This window comes from Oncorhynchus keta, unplaced genomic scaffold (assembly GCF_023373465.1).
Source record: "Oncorhynchus keta strain PuntledgeMale-10-30-2019 unplaced genomic scaffold, Oket_V2 Un_contig_24838_pilon_pilon, whole genome shotgun sequence".
NCBI classification, from domain to species: domain Eukaryota; kingdom Metazoa; phylum Chordata; class Actinopteri; order Salmoniformes; family Salmonidae; genus Oncorhynchus; species Oncorhynchus keta.
The window spans coordinates 15,619-38,766 of record NW_026284120.1 but is presented as its reverse complement, the minus strand read 5'-3'; the positions used below and the strand labels follow the sequence as shown (position 1 = coordinate 38,766).

Sequence of the window (23,148 nt, the reverse complement as noted above, 5' to 3'; positions counted from 1 at the left end):
CAGCAGTCCTCCTGAACCCATCCTGACCTAATGCACAATGTAGTGGCGGCAGCAGTCCTCCTGAACCCATCCTGACCTAATGCACAATGTAGTGGCAGCAGTCCTCCTGAACCCATCCTGACCTAATGCACAATGTAGTGGCAGCAGTCCTCCTGAACCCATCCTGACCTAATGCACAATGTAGTGGCAGCAGTCCTCCTGAACCCATCCTGACCTAATGCACAATGTAGTGGCAGCAGTCCTCCTGAACCCATCCTGACCTAATGCACAATGTAGTGGCAGCAGCAGTCCTCCTGAACCCATCCTGACCTAATGCACAATGTAGTGGCAGCAGTCCTCCTGAACCCATCCTGACCTAATGCACAATGTAGTGGCAGCAGTCCTCCTGAACCCATCCTGACCTAATGCACAATGTAGTGGCAGCAGTCCTCCTGAACCCATCCTGACCTAATGCACAATGTAGTGGCAGCAGCAGTCCTCCTGAACCCATCCTGACCTAATGCACAATGTAGTGGCAGCAGCAGTCCTCCTGAACCCATCCTGACCTAATGCACAATGTAGTGGCAGCAGCAGTCCTCCTGAACCCATCCTGACCTAATGCACAATGTAGTGGCAGCAGCAGTCCTCCTGAACCCATCCTGACCTAATGCACAATGTAGTGGCAGCAGTCCTCCTGAACCCATCCTGACCTAATGCACAATGTAGTGGCAGCAGTCCTGAACCCATCCTGACCTAATGCACAATGTAGTGGCAGCAGTCCTCCTGAACCCATCCTGACCTAATGAACAATGTAGTGGCAGCAGTCCTCCTGAACCCATCCTGGCCTAATGCACAATGTAGTGGCAGCAGTCCTCCTGAACCCATCCTGACCTAATGCACAATGTAGTGGCAGCAGTCCTCCTGAACCCATCCTGACCTAATGAACAATGTAGTGGCAGCAGTCCTCCTGAACCCATCCTGACCTAATGCACAATGTAGTGGCAGCAGCAGTCCTCCTGAACCCATCCTGACCTAATGCACAATGTAGTGGCAGCAGTCCTCCTGAACCCATCCTGACCTAATGCACAATGTAGTGGCAGCAGTCCTCCTGAACCCATCCTGACGAACAACCTGTTCCTTTGTTGTTTGTGAACTACAGGAAGCTAGCGGGAAAACCCTGTTCATTACAGGGGCAAGTCGTGGTATTGGCAAAGCCATCGCACTCAAAGCTGCTAAGGATGGTGCCAATGTTGTCATAGCTGCTAAAACAGCACAAGCCCACCCCAAACTACCCGGAACCATCTACACCGCTGCAGAAGAAAGTGAGTACAGCTTGACTTTTACCTTTAGCTTTTATCTGGCTTTAGGCTTCGACCACATTTTCACACTTCTGACATGTAACTTTCCGTCTATTTTCACCATTTAGTCCCTCCCAGTTTACCAGGAATTCTTGAGCTTCTTGACTTTGTGAATTCTGTGATAATAAGTGCATTGGTATGTGTTGCTTATCCCTGTGCGTGTTGCCTAGTCGAGGCGTTGGGAGGCAAAGCTTTGCCTTGTATCGTAGACGTCAGAGATGAGAAGCAGATCGGCGAGGCAGTGGATCAGGCCGTGCGGAAGTTTGGAGGTGAGTAACAACGAGACATTACACCCCAAATGAAGGGGAAAAAAGCACAGAATAACCAAGAGCATTAGTCAATTAGACCGCGTTTTAAATATTGGTTAACGCAGAACTAAAGTAAAGGAAGGCACTGCATCACAGTGCTAGAAGCGTCACTACAGAGCCTGGTTCGATCCTGGGCTGTATCACATCCGGCCGTGATCGGGAGTCCCATAGGTCGGTGCACAATTGGCCCAGCATCGTCCGGGTTACGGTTTGGCCGGTGTAGGCCTGTCATTGTAAATAAGAATTTGTTCTTATCTGGCTTAACTAGATAAATAAATAAAATATTGCGTAATTGGTGGGCTGCTCCGTTAAGTTCTGGGTCCATTCGGGTAAGAAGGGAAACCAGGAGAACTAGAACCAGGAGCTCCACCTTCTCCCTTTGCAAATTACGGGTCGAATCTTGTTAGCTAACGTATTCTGTTCTTTCCTGACAGATTCTATCAGTTATGTTTACGTTGATCTGTCCACGAGATTAAACTGGGCTTATCTTTTCCGTTTGTTTGTTTGTTTGTGGATTTAGGCGTATAGCCGGATCTACACAAACAATGTCATTTGAACGTCATTTCGTCTTGAAATTAGTCTACTTTTGAGATCTGAAAACATCTGACAAGACTTTTTCATTTGTAAAAGTGAAGTGTCCCTTGTTTGAACATAAGTCTGTATCCAGGTATTGATATCCTGGTGAACAATGCCAGTGCCATTAATCTGACGGGGACCCTGGAGACGCCCATGAAGAAAGTGGACCTCATGTTGGGCGTCAACCTCAGAGGGACCTATCTGACGTGAGTGAATGAATACCTGAATACCTGAATACCTGAATACCTGAATACCTGAATACCTGCTAACAAACGGGATGGTCGACTTGGCCGTCATCTATGCAATCCGTTTGATTGTGTGCTATTCTTGATTTATTCTAGAAAACTCTCTAAGCATTGGTATTGGTCGCCTAGCAGTTAGGAGCGAGCCGGTAACCCGTTGCCAGTTTGAATCCCGGGTCTGATGGGGAAGATCTGGTGGGAAATGAGCTGGCAACTGGAGGGTTACTGGTATCAAATCCTAGATGTCCACGCACGCGCACGCGCGCGCGCACGCACGCACGCACGCACGCACGCACGCACGCACGCACGCACGCACGCACGCACGCACGCACGCACGCACGCACGCACGCACGCACGCACGCACGCACACACACACACACACACACACACACACACACACACACACACACACACACACACACACACACACACACACACACACACACACACACACACACACACACGTGTGTTCCATGGGTTGGGACCTTGAAGAATACGGTGATCTTAACGTTAAGAAGTAATTGTTTATTCATCACTATTTCATGCCAGCAGGTGGCAGTATAAACTGAGCTGCAATGTGTTGACTCTCTTCTGCAGTACAGGGTCATCAGCTGACTACCTTCTGTAGTCCAGGGTCATCAGCTGACTACCTTCTGTAGTCCAGGGTCATCAGCTGACTACCTTCTGTAGTACAGGGTCATCAGCTGACTACCTTCTGTAGTACAGGGTCATCAGCTGACTACCTTCTGCAGTACAGGGTCATCAGCTGACTACCTTCTGTAGTACAGGGTCATCAGCTGACTACCTTCTGTAGTCCAGGGCCGTCAGTACAGGGTCATCAGCTGACTACCTTCTGTAGTACAGGGCTGACTACCTTTTTTAGTACAGGGCCGTCAGTACAGGGTCATCAGCTGACTGACTACCTTTTGTAGGAGTCAGAAAGGAAAATCATCTTTCCATAAACCCTTCAAACCATTAGAAATAACTTCAAAACAACTGTTTATCTATTGGTTGTATTACCAACATAAATGATAATGCACAATAACATCACAATCTCAAAATAATATCTTTCACTTGTAAATGATCCCGTACCTCGGGCATACCTCTTAATGTCCCGTACCTCGGGCATACCTCTTAATGTCCCGTACCTCGGGCATACCTCTTAATGTCCCGTACCTCGGGCATACCTCTTAATGTCCCGTACCTCGGGCATACCTCTTAACCTGTTACTCCTACCCCCTACTTTTTCGAACATTCTGTTAAAAATCGCGCAACATTTCAGCACCCTGTTACTCAGGCCAGGAATATAGTATATGCATATGATTAGTATGTGTGGATAGAAAACACTCAGACGTTTATAAAACTGGTTAAATCACGGCTGTGACTATAAGAGAACGTGCGTTTCATCGAAAAGTGCAGGAAAATCTGATCACTGAAAGTGGAAAATTTATATCCATCCGCCACTTCAACCCATTGTTATGGGCGAACGACATTTAATAGGGCTGAGGTTGCAGTACCTACAGCTTCCACACGATGTCAACAGTCTTGTCATTTGCCAATTCTTTGTTTCTTGGTCAAACGAACAAGAGACAGGCTTTTTCTTCAGGTCTCCGACCGGATATTTTGGTTGAGAAATACACGGACATTATTTCCAGACGTACCCTATAGAATATACATCGCCTCGTGATCAATTTGATCGCTTATTAACGTTTACTAATACCTAAAGTTGCATTACAAAAGTATTTCGAAGTGTTTTGTGAAAGTTTATCGTCGACTTTTTTAATAAAAAAAAAACGTTACGTTATAAGACGCTATTTTTTTTTTCGTTTATCACACAGTCTTCATAGATCGATATCTAGGCTATATATGGACCGATTTAATCGAAAAAAGACCCAATAGTGATTATGGGACATCTAGGAGTGCCAACAAAGATGGTCAAAGGTAATTAATGTTTTATATTTTATTTGTGCGGTTTGTGTAGCGCCGACTATGCTAATTATTTTGTTTACGTCCCCTGCGGGTCTTTTGGGGTGTTACATGCTATCAGATAATAGCTTCTCATGCTTTCGCCGAAAAGCATTTTAAAAATCTGACTTGTTGCCTGGATTCACAACGAGTGTAGCTTTAATTCAATACCCTGCCGGTGCTTGCCTACGGAGCTGTGAGGGGAACGGCACCCCAGTACCTCCAGGCTCTGATCAGGCCCTACACCCAAACAAGGGCACTGCGTTCATCCACCTCTGGCCTGCTCGCCTCCCTACCACTGAGGAAGTACAGTTCCCGCTCAGCCCAGTCAAAACTGTTTGCTGCTCTGGCCCCCCAATGGTGGAACAAACTCCCTCACGACGCCAGGACAGCGGAGTCAATCACCACCTTCCGGAGACACCTGAAACCCCACCTCTTTAAGGAATACCTAGGATAGGATAAGTAATCCTTCTCACCCCCCCCCTAAAATATTTAGATGCACTATTGTAAAGTGGCTGTTCCACTGGATGTCATAAGGTGAATGCACCAATTTGTAAGTCGCTCTGGATAAGAGCGTCTGCTAAATGACTTAAATGTAATGTAAATGTAATGAACGTTTGAGTTTTAACTAATACTATTAGCATTTAGCGTAGCGCATTTGCATTTGCATTTCCAGAGCTCTAGATGGGATGCCTGCGTGCCAGGTAGGAGCAAGAGGTTAATGTCCCGTACCTCGGGCATACCTCTTAATGTCCCGTACCTCGGGCGTAAAAAATATTGTCCCGGTAAATGATTGAGGGAAACCAACTGACCTTCAGTCACGCAATAAATACATGTGTAAAACCGGTCTCATTCATACAATCAGATTGTTATAAACATGATCAGTAAATGTCAGTACATCTTCACCTACAACTAAACACTATAAACCAACTGTCAACCAACGTGGTGTAAATCGCAATAAAACAAATTAAATACCGTCTGGAGGGGGAAGTGGGGACAGTCAGTCCATCCCATCTACCAACAGATCTTCAGAGGAGAGGAGGGGGAAAAAGGTTGTCGTCAGTGGGGACAGTCAGTCCATCCCATCTACCAACAGATCTTCAGAGGAGAGGAGGGGGAAAAGGTTGTCGTCAGTGGGGACAGTCAGTCCATCCCATCTACCAACAGATCTTCAGAGGAGAGGAGGGGGAAAAGGTTGTCGTCAGTGGGGACAGTCAGTCCATCCCATCTACCAACAGATCTTCAGAGGAGAGGAGGGGAAAAAGGTTGTCGTCAGTGGGGACAGTCAGTCCATCCCATCTACCAACAGATCTTCAGAGGAGAGGAGGGGGAAAAGGTTGTCGTCAGTGGGGACAGTCAGTCCATCCCATCTACCAACAGATCTTCAGAGGAGAGGAGGGGGAAAAAGGTTGTAGTCAGTGGGGACAGTCAGTCCATCCCATCTACCAACAGATCTTCAGAGGAGAGGAGGGGAAAAAGGTTGTCGTCAGTGGGGACAGTCAGTCCATCCAATCTACCAACAGATCTTCAGAGGAGAGGAGGGGGGAAAAAGGTTGTCGTCAGTGGGGACAGTCAGCCCATCCCATCTACCAACAGATCTTCAGAGGAGAGGAGGGGAAAAAGGTTGTCGTCAGTGGGGACAGTCAGTCCATCCCATCTACCAACAGATCTTCAGAGGAGAGGAGGGGGAAAAAGGTTGTCGTCAGTGGGGACAGTCAGTCCATCCCATCTACCAACAGATCTTCAGAGGAGAGGAGGGGAAAAAGGTTGTCGTCAGTGGGGACAGTCAGTCCATCCAATCTACCAACAGATCTTCAGAGGAGAGGAGGGGGAAAAGGTTGTCGTCAGTGGGGACAGTCAGCCCATCCCATCTACCAACAGATCTTCAGAGGAGAGAGGCCACAGCGGAGACCAAAGGAGATAAGTAGTCTTGCAACACAACAGAGGAGCTTTGGAACTGAGGGTTCCTCATTCGCACCACTGTCACCCCAAACTTTTGCTCATCTGATGCTGGCTTTTTAATAGGGAATTGAAGGGAAAGCACGCCATCGGGAGGAGAAGCACTGAGACGGTTTAGACAAATTCAGGGCCGTCACACACACACCCCTTCCCCTTGGAAAAAGGCTACCAATGCAATGGAAGGTACATATTGGTCTGGGAAACTGAGAAAAGTCTTCCTCACTTTTACTCCTCAATGATATTCATGACATCAGCTGAGGGCTAACGGGACTTAACGTGTGAGATGTCGTCGGGGAATCCGAGAAACACATCCATCACTTTCTTCTTTAAATATATTCAGGACCTTGCGCTGTTCAATCTCCTCCAATTCCTCGGCTAAGGGGTAACAAGCCTTAAGGCGTGAGACATGGACAACGGCCATATTTTTTAAAATTGTACCTTTATTTGATTAGGCAAGTCAGTTAAGAACAGATTCTTATTTTCAATGTCAGACTGGAAAAGAGGGTTAACTGCCTGTTCAGGGGCAGAACGACAGATTTTGTACCTTGTCAGCTCGGGGATTTGAACTTGCAACCTTTCGGTTACTAGTCCAATGCTCTAACCACTAGGCCACCACTAGAAATTCAACGTCCGTTTGCGTTGAACGATTCAGAGAACATCTCAACATTGCACCGGGCAAACTGTTTTCCAAGGATGCAAGTGCCATATCTTCACCACTCGGTAGTTCGGAGGGCCATTCTGCTCCACAATCCTATATGGTTCTTGCCATTTAGGAGTGAGCTTGGCTAAGAATTATTTTTTCAGCTTTTAAGTACGGATGGAAGTGTAGCGACACCCGATCACTGACCTGGAAGTGTAGCGACACCCGATCACTGACCTGGAAGTGTAGCGACACCCGATCACTGACCTGGAAGTGTAGCGACACCCGATCACTGACCTGGAAGTGTAGCGACACCCGATCACTGACCTGGAAGTGTAGCGACACCCGATCACTGACCTGGAAGTGTAGCGACACCCGATCACTGACCTGGAAGTGTAGCGACACCCGATCACTGACCTGGAAGTGTAGCGACACCCGATCACTGACCTGGAAGTGTAGCGACACCCGATCACTGACCTGGAAGTGTAGCGACACCCGATCACTGACCTGGAAGTGTAGCGACACCCGATCACTGACCTGGAAGTGTAGCGACACCCGATCACTGACCTGGAAGTGTAGCGACACCCGATCACTGACCTGGAAGTGTAGCGACACCCGATCACTGACCTGGAAGTGTAGCGACACCCGATCACTGACCTGGAAGTGGTAATGGCGCCGGAGGAGATGGCTGCCGTTTACGAGTTCCGTAACCAATTGTGCTGTTCGGTTTTTGTTTTGTTGCATTGTTTACCTTTTTGTTGTTGTTGTACATAATGTTTCTGCCACCGTCTCTTGTGAAAGAGCTTCTGGAACAGCGATTACTCACCTCGGACTGGCCAAAAAAACTTTGTAATTATTTTTTATTATTTACAAATCGCAGGTGAAAGATTTACGGCTCCCTTCTCGGACCAGGCCCAACGATACGGGTGCTTGGTGAGATGCGAGTGCGAGTGGATAATCTGCCTTTACAATCCATCCTACTGGAGAATAAACTGGAAAAGTGCCATTCAAGACTATCCTACCAAAGGGACATTTAAAAACTGTAATATCTTATGTTTCAGTCTTGGCAGAACGAGGACATGGATAATGCAAAACTACAAAAATCACTGAAGCTGGAGACTCACATCTCCCTCACTAGCTTTAAGCACCAGTTGTCAGAGCAGCTCACAGATCACTACACCTGTACATAGCCCATCTGTATACAGCCCATCTATCTACTTCATCCCCATACTGTATTTATTTATTTTGCTCCTTTTGCACCCCAGTATCTCCACTTGCACATTCATCTTCTGCACATCTACCATTCCAGTGTTTAATTGCCATATTGTAATTACTTCGCCACCGTGGCCAATTTATTGCCTTAACTCCCTTGTTTGACCTCATTTACACTCACTGTATATAGACTTTTTGTTTTCTTTTGTTCTACTGTATTATTGACTGTATGTTTAGTTTGTTCCATGTGTAACTCTGTTATATGTGTCGAACTGCTTTGCTTAATCTTGACCAGGTCGCAGTTGCAAATGAGAACATTTTTCTCAACGAGCCTACCTGGTTAAATAAAGGTGAAATAAAATAAAAATCTACAGTTGGCTGGGTTTTCCGTGCCTCGGCAAGACGGCACAGCGACTTCTAGTAAGATGAGGGTTGGTGTTGTCATTTTGTCAACACCCGCTGGTGCGTGAGCTCTACTATTAAGGAATGCTCAAGGTTTTGTTGGCCTGAGGTAGAATACCTCATGATAAACTGTAGAGTACGCTATTTCCCAAGAGTTTATCTAATTTTCATTGCTGTCTATTTACCAGCACAAACCGATGCAGGCATGAAGACCGCACTCAACAAGTGTTGAGGGGTCTTGACTGGAGAGACTCTGGCTGTGGTTCTAGCATGTTTCTTTCTCTGTTCATATTGCTGTTGACATCCTCTACCCTTCTCAAACTGCTGTCCCAGTCTAACCAGTCAGACTCTTTCTGAGTTGACTGGCCGGAATGATGTTCTTCAAGATCAATTTAATGACTCCTTCCTCCTCAGTGCCAGGTTTCCACCGTCGGCACAGGGAGCGGTAACTGTATGCAAAGTCACCGATACTCTCCCTCTCTCTCTGTCCTTGCGCTTAATTCCTTCACTTTTTCCACATTTTGTTACGTTACAGCCTTATTCTAAAAAATTTTATTTTTATTTTTAAATCCCCTCAATCTATCTACACACAATACCCCATAATGACAAAGCAAAAACAGGTTTTCAGAAATGTTGATTTTAGTGTATATCATAAAAATGACATTTGCATAAGTATTCGGACCCTTGACTCAGTACTTCGAGAGGGTTTCATTCGACGAAGAAGCCTTTTCTGAAAAAATGTATTTCTGACTTGTTGTTTTGCCAGGTCTAAGCTGTGCATCCCACATCTGTTGAAGAGTAAGAACCCTCACATCCTGAACCTCAGCCCACCCCTTAACCTGAACCCCATCTGGTTCAAAAACCACACGGGTAAGGAAGGCTTCATCCGCTGTCTGAGTCTCGACTATCAGTCCTTTTTACCCAAACTTCCCTTCACTGATTTTAAACAGAAAATGGCTTCTATAAGAAATAAGATGGAAACTCCCTTTAGCACCTGCCTCCACCAATCCAATGCTTTTTTTTTTTTTCGATTTGTGGGTAGTAGTGAACAAGTTGAGGAGAAAGGAGAGCTTGTTGGGACCGTACCCACTCTGTTTGCTCTGCACTGAGAAAGATCTTGTTTTCAAATCACTGACTTGTGTTTTTAACCTGTTCGTTGTTGTTGTTGTTGTTGTTGATGATGTTTTCCCTTTTAGCGTACACAATGGCCAAGTATGGCATGTCCATGTGTGTTCTGGGCATGGCCGAAGAGTTCAGAGGGTCCATCGCTGTCAATGCCTTGTGGCCTAAGACGGGTATGTGTTGTAAGATATCATTTACACGGTTTAACCCGTTTTAATGACCCACAAGTAGACACGAGAAGACTAGTTTGTCTCTTTGTTGTCATCTGAAATCTCATCAGTTCTTTCTAAAATAATGTATTTTGAAGTAATTTAAAATAAAAACTGGTTTAATTCAAAGAAAGATGTATTTATTTTTCTTAATGAATGTTGCGCCGTGTCCTCCAGCCATCAGACTGCTGCTATGGAAATGCTCGGTGGCGCGGAGGTGGGTAACCAGTGTCGCAACGTTGACATCATGTCAGACGCAGCCTACGCCATCCTCGGGAAGCCACGCAGCTACACCGGAAACTTCCTCATCGACGAGGAGATTCTGAAGACCGAGGAATTAAAGACTTTGACATTTACGCCGTCGCTCCAGGTACGTGCACGGCGATGTGAGGTTTAATTAACGGCACAGGTGTAAAACAGCCTGATACAGTAATCCTTCCACCCCCTAGAGTCTCTTGATGCGCTGGTGGGTCAATATCAGTGACATAATACAGAAATCACCGTCTGAACCAGTCAGTTTTAAGATGAGAGATGTTTATTTCATTGGATGGATCTGCGGTGGAAGTTGGCCGAGCTGCAGCGGTATTTGTCAGCCCGTTGGACGTTCCCGAAAATAGGCCCATAAACTGATATGACCTCCTCTACGACCCCCACGCGTGCCACAGCCCTCGTCTGAAGGTAACCGGGTACCAGTTTTAAAGAAAATGAATGGAAGTATTGATGTAGTTTTGTGCCACCACCCCCCCCCCCACCAGATACAATTACATACAGTTTGTTTCCTGAGCTTTCTTATATCTCGTAGATTTCGGACAGACACTTCCAACCTGTATGTTTTGACTCGTCTTTCTTCCTTATGTACGTTTTGACTCGTCTTTCTTCCTTATGTACGTTTTGACTCGTCTTTCTTCCTTATGTACGTTTTGACTCGTCTTTCTTCCTTATGTACGTTTTGACTCGTCTTTCTTCCTTATGTACGTTTTGACTCGTCTTTCTTCCTTATGTACGTTTTGACTCGTCTTTCTTCCTTATGTACGTTTTGACTCGTCTTTCTTCCTTATGTACGTTTTGACTCGTCTTTCTTCCTTATGTTTTGACTCGTCTTTCTTCCTTATGTACGTTTTGACTCGTCTTTCTTACTTATGTATGTTTTGACTCGTCTTTCTTACTTATGTATGTTTTGACTCGTCTTTCATCCTTATGTACGTTTTGACTCGTCTTTCATCCTTATGTACGTTTGACTCGTCTTTCTTCCTTATGTTTTGACTCGTCTTTCTTCCTTATGTACGTTTTGACTCGTCTTTCTTCCTTATGTATGTTTTGACTCGTCTTTCTTCCTTATAATGCGTTTTGACTCGTCTTTCATCCTTATGTACGTTTTGACTCGTCTTTCATCCTTATGTACGTTTTGACTCGTCTTTCATCCTTATGTACGTTTTGACTCGTCTTTCTTCCTTATGTATGTTTTGACTCGTCTTTCTTCCTTATGTATGTTTTGACTCGTCTTTCTTCCTTATGTATGTTTTGACTCGTCTTTCTTCCTTATGTACGTTTTGACTCGTCTTTCTTCCTTATGTACGTTTTGACTCGTCTTTCTTCCTTATGTACGTTTTGACTCGTCTTTCTTCCTTATGTGCGTTTTGACTCGTCTTTCATCCTTATGTTTTGACTCGTCTTTATTCCTTATGTGCGTTTTGACTCGTCTTTCTTCCTTATGTACGTTTTGACTCGTCTTTCTTCCTTATGTACGTTTTGACTCGTCTTTCTTCCTTATGTACGTTTTGACTCGTCTTTCTTCCTTATGTACGTTTTGACTCGTCTTTCTTCCTTATGCGTTTTGACTCGTCTTTCTTCCTTATGCGTTTTGACTCGTCTTTCATCCTTATGTACGTTTTGACTCGTCTTTCATCCTTATGTACGTTTTGACTCGTCTTTCATCCTTATGTACGTTTTGACTCGTCTTTCATCCTTATGTACGTTTTGACTCGTCTTTCATCCTTATGTACGTTTTGACTCGTCTTTCATCCTTATGTACGTTTTGACTCGTCTTTCATCCTTATGTACGTTTTGACTCGTCTTTCATCCTCATGTACGTTTTGACTCGTCTTTCTTCCTCATGTACGTTTTGACTCGTCTTTCTTCCTCATGTACGTTTTGACTCGTCTTTCTTCCTCATGTACGTTTTGACTCGTCTTTCTTCCTCATGTACGTTTGACTCGTCTTTCTTCCTCATGTACGTTTTGACTCGTCTTTCTTCCTCATGTACGTTTGACTCGTCTTTCTTCCTCATGTACGTTTTGACTCGTCTTTCTTCCTCATGTACGTTTTGACTCGTCTTTCTTCCTCATGTACGTTTTGACTCGTCTTTCTTCCTCATGTACGTTTTGACTCGTCTTTCTTCCTCATGTACGTTTTGACTCGTCTTTCTTGTTGCTATTTATGAATGTCATTTCAATGTGTTTCTATGGGATTTGGTACTAAAGGCCAGTCAATATTATCAAATATGTATTTTTATATATATATATATTTTGTTTTATACCTATAATTCTAAATCAAATGGCTAAATAAATAATCTATAGTATGACCGTCTTAAAATAATTAAACATGTCAGTTTATAACCTCTTCCCCTCCACCCCAACATCTTAGACTGTTTTAAGGAGGTGTGGTTATGTTGTCCGACAGAGGTGTGGTTATGTTGTCCACAGAGGTGTGGTTATGTTGTCCACAGAGGTGTGGTTATGTTGTCCACAGAGGTGTGGTTATGTTGTCCACAGAGGTGTGGTTATGTTGTCCACAGAGGTGTGGTTATGTTGTCCGACAGAGGTGTGGTTATGTTGTCCGACAGAGGTGTGGTTATGTTGTCCGACAGAGGTGTGGTTATGTTGTCCGACAGAGGTGTGGTTATGTTGTCCGACAGAGGTGTGGTTATGTTGTCCGACAGAGGTGTGGTTATGTTGTCCGACAGAGGTGTGGTTATGTTGTCCGACAGAGGTGTGGTTATGTTGTCCACAGAGGTGTGGTTATGTTGTCCACAGAGGTGTGGTTATGTTGTCCACAGAGGTGTGGTTATGTTGTCCACAGAGGTGTGGTTATGTTGTCCACAGAGGTGTGGTTATGTTGTCCACAGAGGTGTGGTTATGTTGTCCACAGAGGTGTGGTTATGTTGTCCGACAGAGGTGTGGTTATGTTGTCCGACAGAGGTGTGGTTATGTTGTCCGACAGAGGTGTGGTTATGTTGTCCGACAGAGGTGTGGTTATGTTGTCCGACAGAGGTGTGGTTATGTTGTCCGACAGAGGTGTGGTTATGTTGTCCGACAGAGGTGTGGTTATGTTGTCCGACAGAGGTGTGGTTATGTTGTCCGACAGAGGTGTGGTTATGTTGTCCGACAGAGGTGTGGTTATGTTGTCCGACAGAGGTGTGGTTATGTTGTCCGACAGAGGTGTGGTTATGTTGTCCGACAGAGGTGTGGTTATGTTGTCCGACAGAGGTGTGGTTATGTTGTCCACAGAGGTGTGGTTATGTTGTCCACAGAGGTGTGGTTATGTTGTCCGCAGAGGTGTGGTTATGTTGTCCGCAGAGGTGTGGTTATGTTGTCCGCAGAGGTGTGGTTATGTTGTCCGCAGAGGTGTGGTTATGTTGTCCGCAGAGGTGTGGTTATGTTGTCCGCAGAGGTGTGGTTATGTTGTCCGCAGAGGTGTGGTTATGTTGTCCGCAGAGGTGTGGTTATGTTGTCCGCAGAGGTGTGGTTATGTTGTCCGCAGAGGTGTGGTTATGTTGTCCGCAGAGGTGTGGTTACGTTGTCCGCAGAGCAGAGGAGAGGTGTGGTTATGTTGTCCGCAGAGCAGAGGTGTGGTTATGTTGTCCGCAGAGCAGAGGTGTGGTTATGTTGTCCGCAGAGCAGAGGTGTGGTTATGTTGTCCGCAGAGCAGAGGTGTGGTTATGTTGTCCGCAGAGGTGTGGTTATGTTGTCCGCAGAGCAGAGGTGTGGTTATGTTGTCCACAGAGCAGAGGTGTGGTTATGTTGTCCGCAGAGGTGTGGTTATGTTGTCCGCAGAGGTGTGGTTATGTTGTCCGCAGAGGTGTGGTTATGTTGTCCGCAGAGCAGAGGTGTGGTTATGTTGTCCGCAGAGCAGAGGTGTGGTTATGTTGTCCGCAGAGCAGAGGTGTGGTTATGTTGTCCGCAGAGCAGAGGTGTGGTTATGTTGTCCGCAGAGGTGTGGTTATGTTGTCCGCAGAGCAGAGGTGTGGTTATGTTGTCCGCAGAGCAGAGGTGTGGTTATGTTGTCCCATTTTTACCCTAAAACCCCAAGAGACAATGATGCAGACGCACAGTGACTAAGAAACGGAAAGGAGGAAACCTAAAGAGGAACCAGGCTCCCGAGGGGCGGCCAGTCGTCTTCTGGCCGGGTGGGTTATGCTAACAGTGTGTCTCTCCACAGGTAATGCACTGCTCCCAGACTTCTTCCTGGATGAGGCTGAGGCTCTGATGCAGAACATGGGGGATCAGGTTGTCATCCCAGTGGTTAAGGGTGACCCACGCAGCGCTGCTACCAGTGGGCCCATAGCAGAAACATTCAACATCATCAAGGGAGTCCTCAACCCGGACATTGTCAAATCCACTGGAGGAGTCTACAAATTCGACCTGTCTGGTAAGAAACCTGTTTTCAGCATTGTATGAATGTTTGTAATACTTATTTTAGGATAAGATCATAATAATATCAAATTGGTTTTCCCCCTCAATCTACACACAACACCCCATAATGACAAAGCAAAAACTGAATTAGAAATGATTGCTAATTTATATTAAAATAACATTTCATATTCATTTCCATAAGTATTCAGACCCTTTACTCGGTACTTTGTTGAAGAACCTTTGGTAGTGATTACAGCCTCAAGTCTTCTTGGGTGTGAAGCTAGAAGCTTGGCACACCTGTATTTGGGGAGTTTCTCCCATTCTTCTCTGCAGATCCTCTCAAGCTCTGTCAGGTTGTATGGGGAGTGTTGCTGCACAGATATTTTCAGGTCTCTCCAGAGATGTTCGATCAAGTCCGGGCTCCGCCTGGGCCACTCAAGGACATTCAGAGACTTGTCCCGAAGCCACTCCAGTGTTGTCTTGGCTGTGTGCATAGGGTCGTTGTCCTGTTGGAAGGTGAACCTTCACCCCAGTCTTATTCCATTTTAGAATAAGGCTGTAACAAAATGTGGAAAAGGTCAAGGGGTCTGATTACTTTCCGGGCGCTGTATAGATCAGAGGTCGACCGGTCTGATCACTTTCCGAAGGCGCTGTATAGATCAGAGGTCGACCGGTCTGATTACTTTCCGAAGGCGCTGTATAGACTAGAGGTCAACCGATTAATTTGGGCCGATTTCAAGTTTTCATAACAATCGGAAATCTGTATTTTTGGTGCCGATTTTTATTATTATTATTTTTGTATTATTTAATTTTTTCCACCTTTTATTTAATCTTTATTTAACTCTGCAAGTCAGTTAAGAACACATTCTTATTTTCAATGACGGCCTGGGAACAGTGGGTTAACTGCCTCGTTCAGGGGCAGAACGACATATTTTCACCTTGTCAGCTCGGGGATCCAATCTTGCAACCTTACAGTTAACTAGTCCAACGCAATAACAACCTGCCTCTCTCTCGTTGCACTCCACAAGGAGACTGCCTGTTACGCAAATGCAGTAGAAGCCAAGGTAAATTGCTAGCTAGCATTAAACTTATCTTATATAAAACAATCAATAATAATCACTAGTTAACTACACATGGTTGATGATATTACTAGATATTATCTAGCGTGTCCTGCGTTGCATATAATCTGACTGAGCGATGGTAGGCAGAAGCAGGCGGGTAAACATTAATTCAAACAGCACTTCCGTGCGTTTTGCCAGCAGCTCTTCGTTGTGCGTCAAGCATTGTGCTGTTTATGACTTCAAACCTATCAACTCCCGAGATGAGGCTGGTGTGACCGAAGTGAAATTGCTAGCTAGTTAGCGCGCTAATAGCGTTTCAAATGTCACTCGCTCTGAGCCTTCTAGTAGTTGTTCCCCTTGCTCTGCATGGGTAACGCTGCTCTGATGGTGGCTGTTGTCGTTGTGTTGCTGTTTCGAGCCCAGTTAGGGGCGAGGAGAGGGACGGAAGCTATACTGCTAGACTGGCAATACTAAAGTGCCTATAAGAACATCCAATAGTCAAAGGTTAATGAAATACAAATGGTATAGAAGGAAATAGTCCTATAATTCCTATAATAATTACAACCTAAAACTTCTTACCTGGGAATATTGAAGATTCGTGTTAAAAGGAACCACCAGTTTTCATATGTTCTCATGTTCTGAGCAAGGAACTGAAACGTTAGCTTTCTTACATGGCACATATTGCACTTTTACTTTCTTCTCCAACACTTTGTTTTTGCATTATTTAAACCAATTTTAACATGTTTCATTATTTACTTGAGGCTAAATTGATTTAATTGATGTATTATATTAAGTTAAAATAAGTGTTCATTCAGTATTGTTGTAATTGTCATTATTACAAATAAATTAATTAATCGGCCAATTAATCGGTATCGGCGTTGAAAAATCATTATCGGTCGACCTTTAGTATAGATGGTATGTTGTCACAACCCTAGGACTGCCAACTAGGTGTTGAGGAAAGTGTACCTACTAAACCCAACAAAATCTAACTTTAAACATTTTCTAACATGTACTGTGGAGATAAAATGAAAGATGAGTCTCATGTGAAGTTATCACTTAAAATGTATTTTTAAAGAAAATATTTGATTAAAATAATTCCGGACTGTGTTTAATGGTTACTGAGTGTACCCTTTAAGCCCATGGCTGTTCCAAATAATACTACCCCTTTAAATAATACCGCCCCTTTAAATAATACCGCCCCTTTAAATAATACTGCCCCTTTAAATAATACCACCCCTTTAAATAATACCACCCCTTTACATAATACCACCCCTTTACATAATACCACCCCTTTACATAATACCACCCCTTTACATAATACCACCCCTTTACATAATACCACCCCTTTAAATAATACCACCCCTTTAAATAATACCTTTTTATTCATTTCCAAATGTTAACTTACAAACATGTCTTATGTAAGATTATCGTCACCTCACCTGAAGTTATTCAAATAAACAGATCATTATTATTCATCATAACAGGGGGGGGTCCAATCATATCTACAGGCTTTGGTTCTTACCAACCAGGAAACACCTGATTTCAACTAATCCTAGACTTCAAAACATTGGTAGTTGAATCAGGTGTGTTTTTGCTTGATCCTCTGTGGATAAGAAGCCATGCAACACAACCCTGTACCCACACTGGTCCTCTGTGGATAAGAGTTCATGCAACACAACCCTGTACCCACACTGGTCCTCTGTGGATAAGAGGTCATGCAACACAACCCTGTACCCACACTGGTCCTCTGTGGATAAGAGTTCATGCAACACAACCCTGTACCCACACTGGTCCTCTGTGGATAAGAGGTCATGCAACACAACCCTGTACCCACACTGGTCCTCTGTGGATAAGAGGTCATGCAACACAACCCTGTACCCACACTGGTCCTCTGTGGATAAGAGTTCATGCAACACAACCCTGTACCCACACTGGTCCTCTGTGGATAAGAGGCCATGCAACACAACCCTGTACCCACACTGGTCCTCTGTGGATAAGAGTTCATGCAACACAACCCTGTACCCACACTGGTCCTCTGTGGATAAGAGGCCATGCAACACAACCCTGTACCCACACTGGTCCTCTGTGGATAAGAGTTCATGCAACACAACCCTGTACCCACACTGGTCCTCTGTGGATAAGAGGTCATGCAACACAACCCTGTACCCACACTGGTCCTCTGTGGATAAGAGTTCATGCAACACAACCCTGTACCCACACTGGTCCTCTGTGGATAAGAGGTCATGCAACACAACCCTGTACCCACACTGGTCCTCTGTGGATAAGAGGTCATGCAACACAACCCTGTACCCACACTGGTCCTCTGTGGATAAGAGGTCATGCAACACAACCCTGTACCCACACTGGTCCTCTGTGGATAAGAGGTCATGCAACACAACCCTGTACCCACACTGGTCCTCTGTGGATAAGAGGTCATGCAACACAACCCTGTACCCACACTGGTCCTCTGTGGATAAGAGGTCATGCAACACAACCCTGTACCCACACTGGTCCTCTGTGGATAAGAGTTCATGCAACACAACCCTGTACCCACACGGGTCCTCTGTGGATAAGAAGCCATTCATCACTTCCCCTACTCCCCTGTTTCATCACTTCCCCTACTCCCCTGTTTCATCACTTCCCCTACTCCCCTGTTTCATCACTTCCCCTACTCCCTGTTTCATCACTTCCCCTACTCCCCTGTTTCATCACTTCCTCTACTCCCCTGTTTCATCACTTCCTCTACTCCCCTGTTTCATCACTTCCTCTACTCCCCTGTTTCATCACTTCCTCTACTCCCCTGTTTCATCACTTCCTCTACTCCCCTGTTTCATCACTTCCTCTACTCTCCTGTTTCATCACTTCCTCTACTCCCCTGTTTCATCACTTCCTCTACTCCCCTGTTTCATCACTTCCTCTACTCCCCTGTTTCATCACTTCCCCTACTCCCCTGTTTCATCACTTCCCCTACTCCCCTGTTTCATCACTTCCTCTACTCCCCTGTTTCATCACTTCCTCTACTCCCCTGTTTCATCACTTCCTCTACTCCCCTGTTTCATCACTTCCTCTACTCCCCTGTTTCATCACTTACCCTACTCCCCTGTTTCATCACTTACCCTACTCCCCTGTTTCATCACTTCCCCTGTTTCATCACTTCCTCTACTCCCCTGTTTCATCACTTCCCCTGTTTCATCACTTCCCTACTCCCCTGTTTCATCACTTCCTCTTACTCCCCTGTTTCATCACTTCCTCTTACTCCCTGTTTCATCACTTCCTCTACTCCCCTGTTTCATCACTTCCTCTACTCCCCTGTTTCATCACTTCCTCTACTCCCTGTTTCATCACTTACCCTACTCCCCTGTTTCATCACTTCCCTGTTTCATCACTTCCTCTACTCCCCTGTTTCATCACTTCCTCTACTCCCCTGTTTCATCACTTCCTCTACTCCCCTGTTTCATCACTTCCCCCTACTCCCTGTTTCATCACTTCCCTGTTTCATCACTTCCTCTACTCCCCTGTTTCATCACTTCCTCTACTCCCCTGTTTCATCACTTCCTCTACTCCCCTGTTTCATCACTTCCCCTACTCCCCTGTTTCATCACTTCCCCTACTCCCCTGTTTCATCACTTCCCCTGTTTCATCACTTCCTCTACTCCCCTGTTTCATCACTTCCCCTACTCCCCTGTTTCATCACTTCCCCTGTTTCATCACTTCCTCTACTCCCCTGTTTCATCACTTCCTCTACTCCCCTGTTTCATCACTTCCCCTACTCCCCTGTTTCATCACTTCCCCTGTTTCATCACTTCCTCTACTCCCCTGTTTCATCACTTCCTCTACTCCCCTGTTTCATCACTTCCCCCTACTCCCCTGTTTCATCACTTCCCTACTCCCTGTTTCATCACTTCCCTGTTTCATCACTTCCTCTACTCCCCTGTTTCATCACTTCCTCTACTCCCCTGTTTCATCACTTCCCCTACTCCCCTGTTTCATCACTTCCCCTGTTTCATCACTTCCTCTACTCCCCTGTTTCATCACTTCCTCTACTCCCCTGTTTCATCACTTCCCCTACTCCCCTGTTTCATCACTTCCCCTACTCCCCTGTTTCATCACTTCCCCTGTTTCATCACTTCCTCTACTCCCTGTTTCATCACTTCCTCTACTCCCCTGTTTCATCACTTCCCCTACTCCCCTGTTTCATCACTTCCCCTACTCCCCTGTTTCATCACTTCCCCTACTCCCCTGTTTCATCACTTCCCCTACTCCCCTGTTTCATCACTTCCCCTACTCCCCTGTTTCATCACTTCCCCTACTCCCCTGTTTCATCACTTCCCCTACTCCCCTGTTTCATCACTTCCCCTACTCCCCTGTTTCATCACTTCCCCTGTTTCATCACTTCCCCTACTCCCCTGTTTCATCACTTCCCCTACTCCCCTGTTTCATCACTTCCCCTGTTTCATCACTTCCTCTACTCCCCTGTTTCATCACTTCCCCTGCTCCCCTGTTTCATCACTTCCCCTACTCCCCTGTTTCATTACACTCGGTGGACAACGCAGGCAACTCCGAAAGTGATTATTTTGTGATGTTTGACTGTCCATTAGTCTCCATCTTCAGTTGTTGTGAAGGGGAGGCTATAGTAGTGTGTCTGTGTTCCAGGTGAGCATGCAGGAGTGTGGTTCATAGACATGAAGAACGGTGGGGGCAGTGCGGGTAGTGGAGAACCCCCAGTCAAAGCTGACGTGGTCATGACCATGGACAGCGCCGACTTCACCAAGATGTTTGCAGGTTAGTGTGACTGACTGGATAGCTGGGTCGTGTTCATTGGGTACGAAACGGATGAAAACAGAACTGAAACAGCAAGGGGAATACCTGCCACTCACCTGGGTCCTATTCACCGTAGCAAACCATTTTTGCAACATTTGGTTCCTATTGAATATGACTGACTCTAGACGGGTCCAATGAGAAACGTTTCTGTTTGCCTGATGAACACGGCCGCGTTTGCTTTTTTTCATTAGTTATTTCTGATGTCTTTGCCACTATAGTTCTCTCTTTAGTGATACACATGGTGCCGCTTTCTTCATGTTGTGGTTCTCTCTCTCTCTCGTAACATGTTGTGGCTCTCTCTCTTTCTCGTAACATGTTGTGTCTCTCTCTCTCTCTCTCTCTCTCTCTCTCTCTCTCTCTCTCTCTCTCTCTCTCTCTCTCGTAACATGTTGTGGTTCTCTCTCTCTCTCTCTCTCTCTCTCTCTCTCTCTCTCTCTCTCTCTCTCGTAACATGTTGTGGTTCTCTCTCTCTCTCTCTCTCTCTCTCTCTCTCTCGTAACATGTTGTGGTTCTCTCTCTCTCTCTCTCTCTCTCTCTCTCTCGTAACATGTTGTGGTTCTCTCTCTCTCTCTCTCTCTCTCTCTCTCTCTCGTAACATGTTGTGGTTCTCTCTCTCTCTCTCTCTCTCTCTCTCTCGTAACATGTTGTGGTTCTCTCTCTCTCTCTCTCTCTCTCTCTCTCTCTCTCGTAACATGTTGTGGCTCTCTCTCTCTCTCTCTCTCTCTCTCTCTCTCTCTCTCTCTCTCTCTCTCTCGTAACATGTTGTGGCTCTCTCTCTCTCTCTCTCTCTCTCTCTCTCTCTCTCTCTCTCTCTCTCTCTCTCTCTCTCTCTCGTAACATGTTGTGGTTCTCTCTCTCTCTCTCTCTGTCTCTCTCTCGTAACATGTTGTGGCTCTCTCTCTCTCTCTCTCTCTCTCTCTCTCTCGTAACATGTTGTGGTTCTCTCTCTCTCTCTCTCTCTCTCTCGTAACATGTTGTGGTTCTCTCTCTCTCTCTCTCTCTCTCTCTCTCTCTCTCGTAACATGTTGTGGTTCTCTCTCTCTCTCTCTCTCTCTCTCTCTCTCTCTCTCGTAACATGTTGTGGTTCTCTCTCTCTCTCTCTCTGTCTCTCTCTCTCGTAACATGTTGTGGTTCTCTCTCTCTCGTAACATGTTGTGGTTCTCTCTCTCTCGTAACATGTTGTGGTTCTCTCTCTCTCTCTCTCTCTCTCTCTCTCTCTCTCTCTCTCTCTCTCTCTCTCTCTCTCTCTCTCTCTCTCTCGTAACATGTTGTGGTTCTCTCTCTCTCTCTCTCTCTCTCTCTCTCTCGTAACATGTTGTGGTTCTCTCTCTCGTAACATGTTGTGGTTCTCTCTCTCTCGTAACATGTTGTGGTTCTCTCTCTCTCTCTGTCTCTCTCTCGTAACATGTTGTGGTTCTCTCTCTCTCGTAACATGTTGTGGTTCTCTCTCTCTCGTAACATGTTGTGGTTCTCTCTCTCTAGGCAAACTAAAGCCCACCATGGCCTTTATGTCAGGGAAGCTGATGATTAAAGGAGACATGACCCTGGCTATCAAGATGGAGAAGATGATGTCCATGATGAAGTCTAAACTCTAAATTATAACAACGAGGAGATGCCTATTCACTACATCTGGTGCCTTCAAGACAACTGGGAACTTTATAATATAATAAAAATGATAATCTGAATTATAGTCTGACTGTTTCCTCTGACACATTGGTGCTTCCGGGTTTGGATGCGCTCTGTGTTAAGAAGCAGTGCGGCTTGGTTGGGTTGTGTATCGGAGGACGCATGACTTTCAACCTTCGTCTCTCCCGAGCCCGTACGGGAGTTGTAGCGATGAGACAAGATAGTAGCTACTAAAACAATTGGACACCATGAAAAAGGGGGTAAAAATTCAACAACAAAAAAAACAACATCAAAAATTTGTGAAAAAAATTTCTTCAGGTCGGAGAATTCCGAGAACTCCACGACGATGCCTCAATTTCTGAATTCGGACGTTATAGATTTACAAGTTCCGTGTTGTCTAAAATGGTACCCTGTAATAGAGGGAACCCGTGTCTAAAATGGTACCCTGTAATAGAGGGAACCCGTGTGTCAAATGGTACCCTGTAATAGAGGGAACCCGTGTCTAAAATGGTACCCTGTAATAGAGGGAACCCGTGTCTAAAATGGGACATACCCAGAATGTCTAACGAAATGTGCCGTTTTCCATCTCTCTGAATGTGTCCTGAACTGTCCCTCCTGCCTCTTCTTCTCTAACCATGCAGTTTTCTAATAAACCCGTTGCTCTAATTGTACTGCTGTTTCTGTTTGTCGTCGTGGCTCACATTGTTCAGTAAATCCCGGGACACTCGGGTGTCTCTCTGGATAACCGCGTCAGCTGAATAACTGACATGTAGAATTTACAACCTGGAAGATACAGTAGAAATGAATGTTATGTCAAGTATGAGTGTTACAAATATAATATGAATAGTGTCTTGGTTTGAGCAGATGAATCAATAGTATATAAAATAAAGGTTTGATTTAAGTTAAATAGTTAAATGGAACAGCAGCAGTGTGTTCTTAAGGGGTGTGTGGAGAGTTCTAATTTTGCTTAGAGTGCAGGAGGTAGCCTAGTGGTTAGAGCGTAGAGGTGGCAGGTAGCCTAGTGGTTAGAGTGTAGG

At 45.4% G+C, this 23,148-nt stretch overlaps 1 protein-coding gene across 1 annotated transcript; it reads left to right on the top strand.

Annotated features, from left to right (window-relative positions):
* The first annotated feature begins 1,014 nt into the window (after positions 1-1,014).
* On the top strand, positions 1,015-22,782 carry LOC127922172 (hydroxysteroid dehydrogenase-like protein 2). Its single transcript, XM_052505859.1, is given in 11 exon segments — positions 1,015-1,023; positions 1,139-1,301; positions 1,508-1,606; positions 2,313-2,427; positions 9,408-9,511; positions 9,838-9,940; positions 10,150-10,298; positions 10,301-10,342; positions 14,410-14,619; positions 20,318-20,446; positions 21,968-22,782. Coding segments are annotated over 11 exon segments (1,236 nt in total). The 3' UTR covers positions 22,081-22,782.
* Positions 22,783-23,148: the final 366 nt, after the last annotated feature.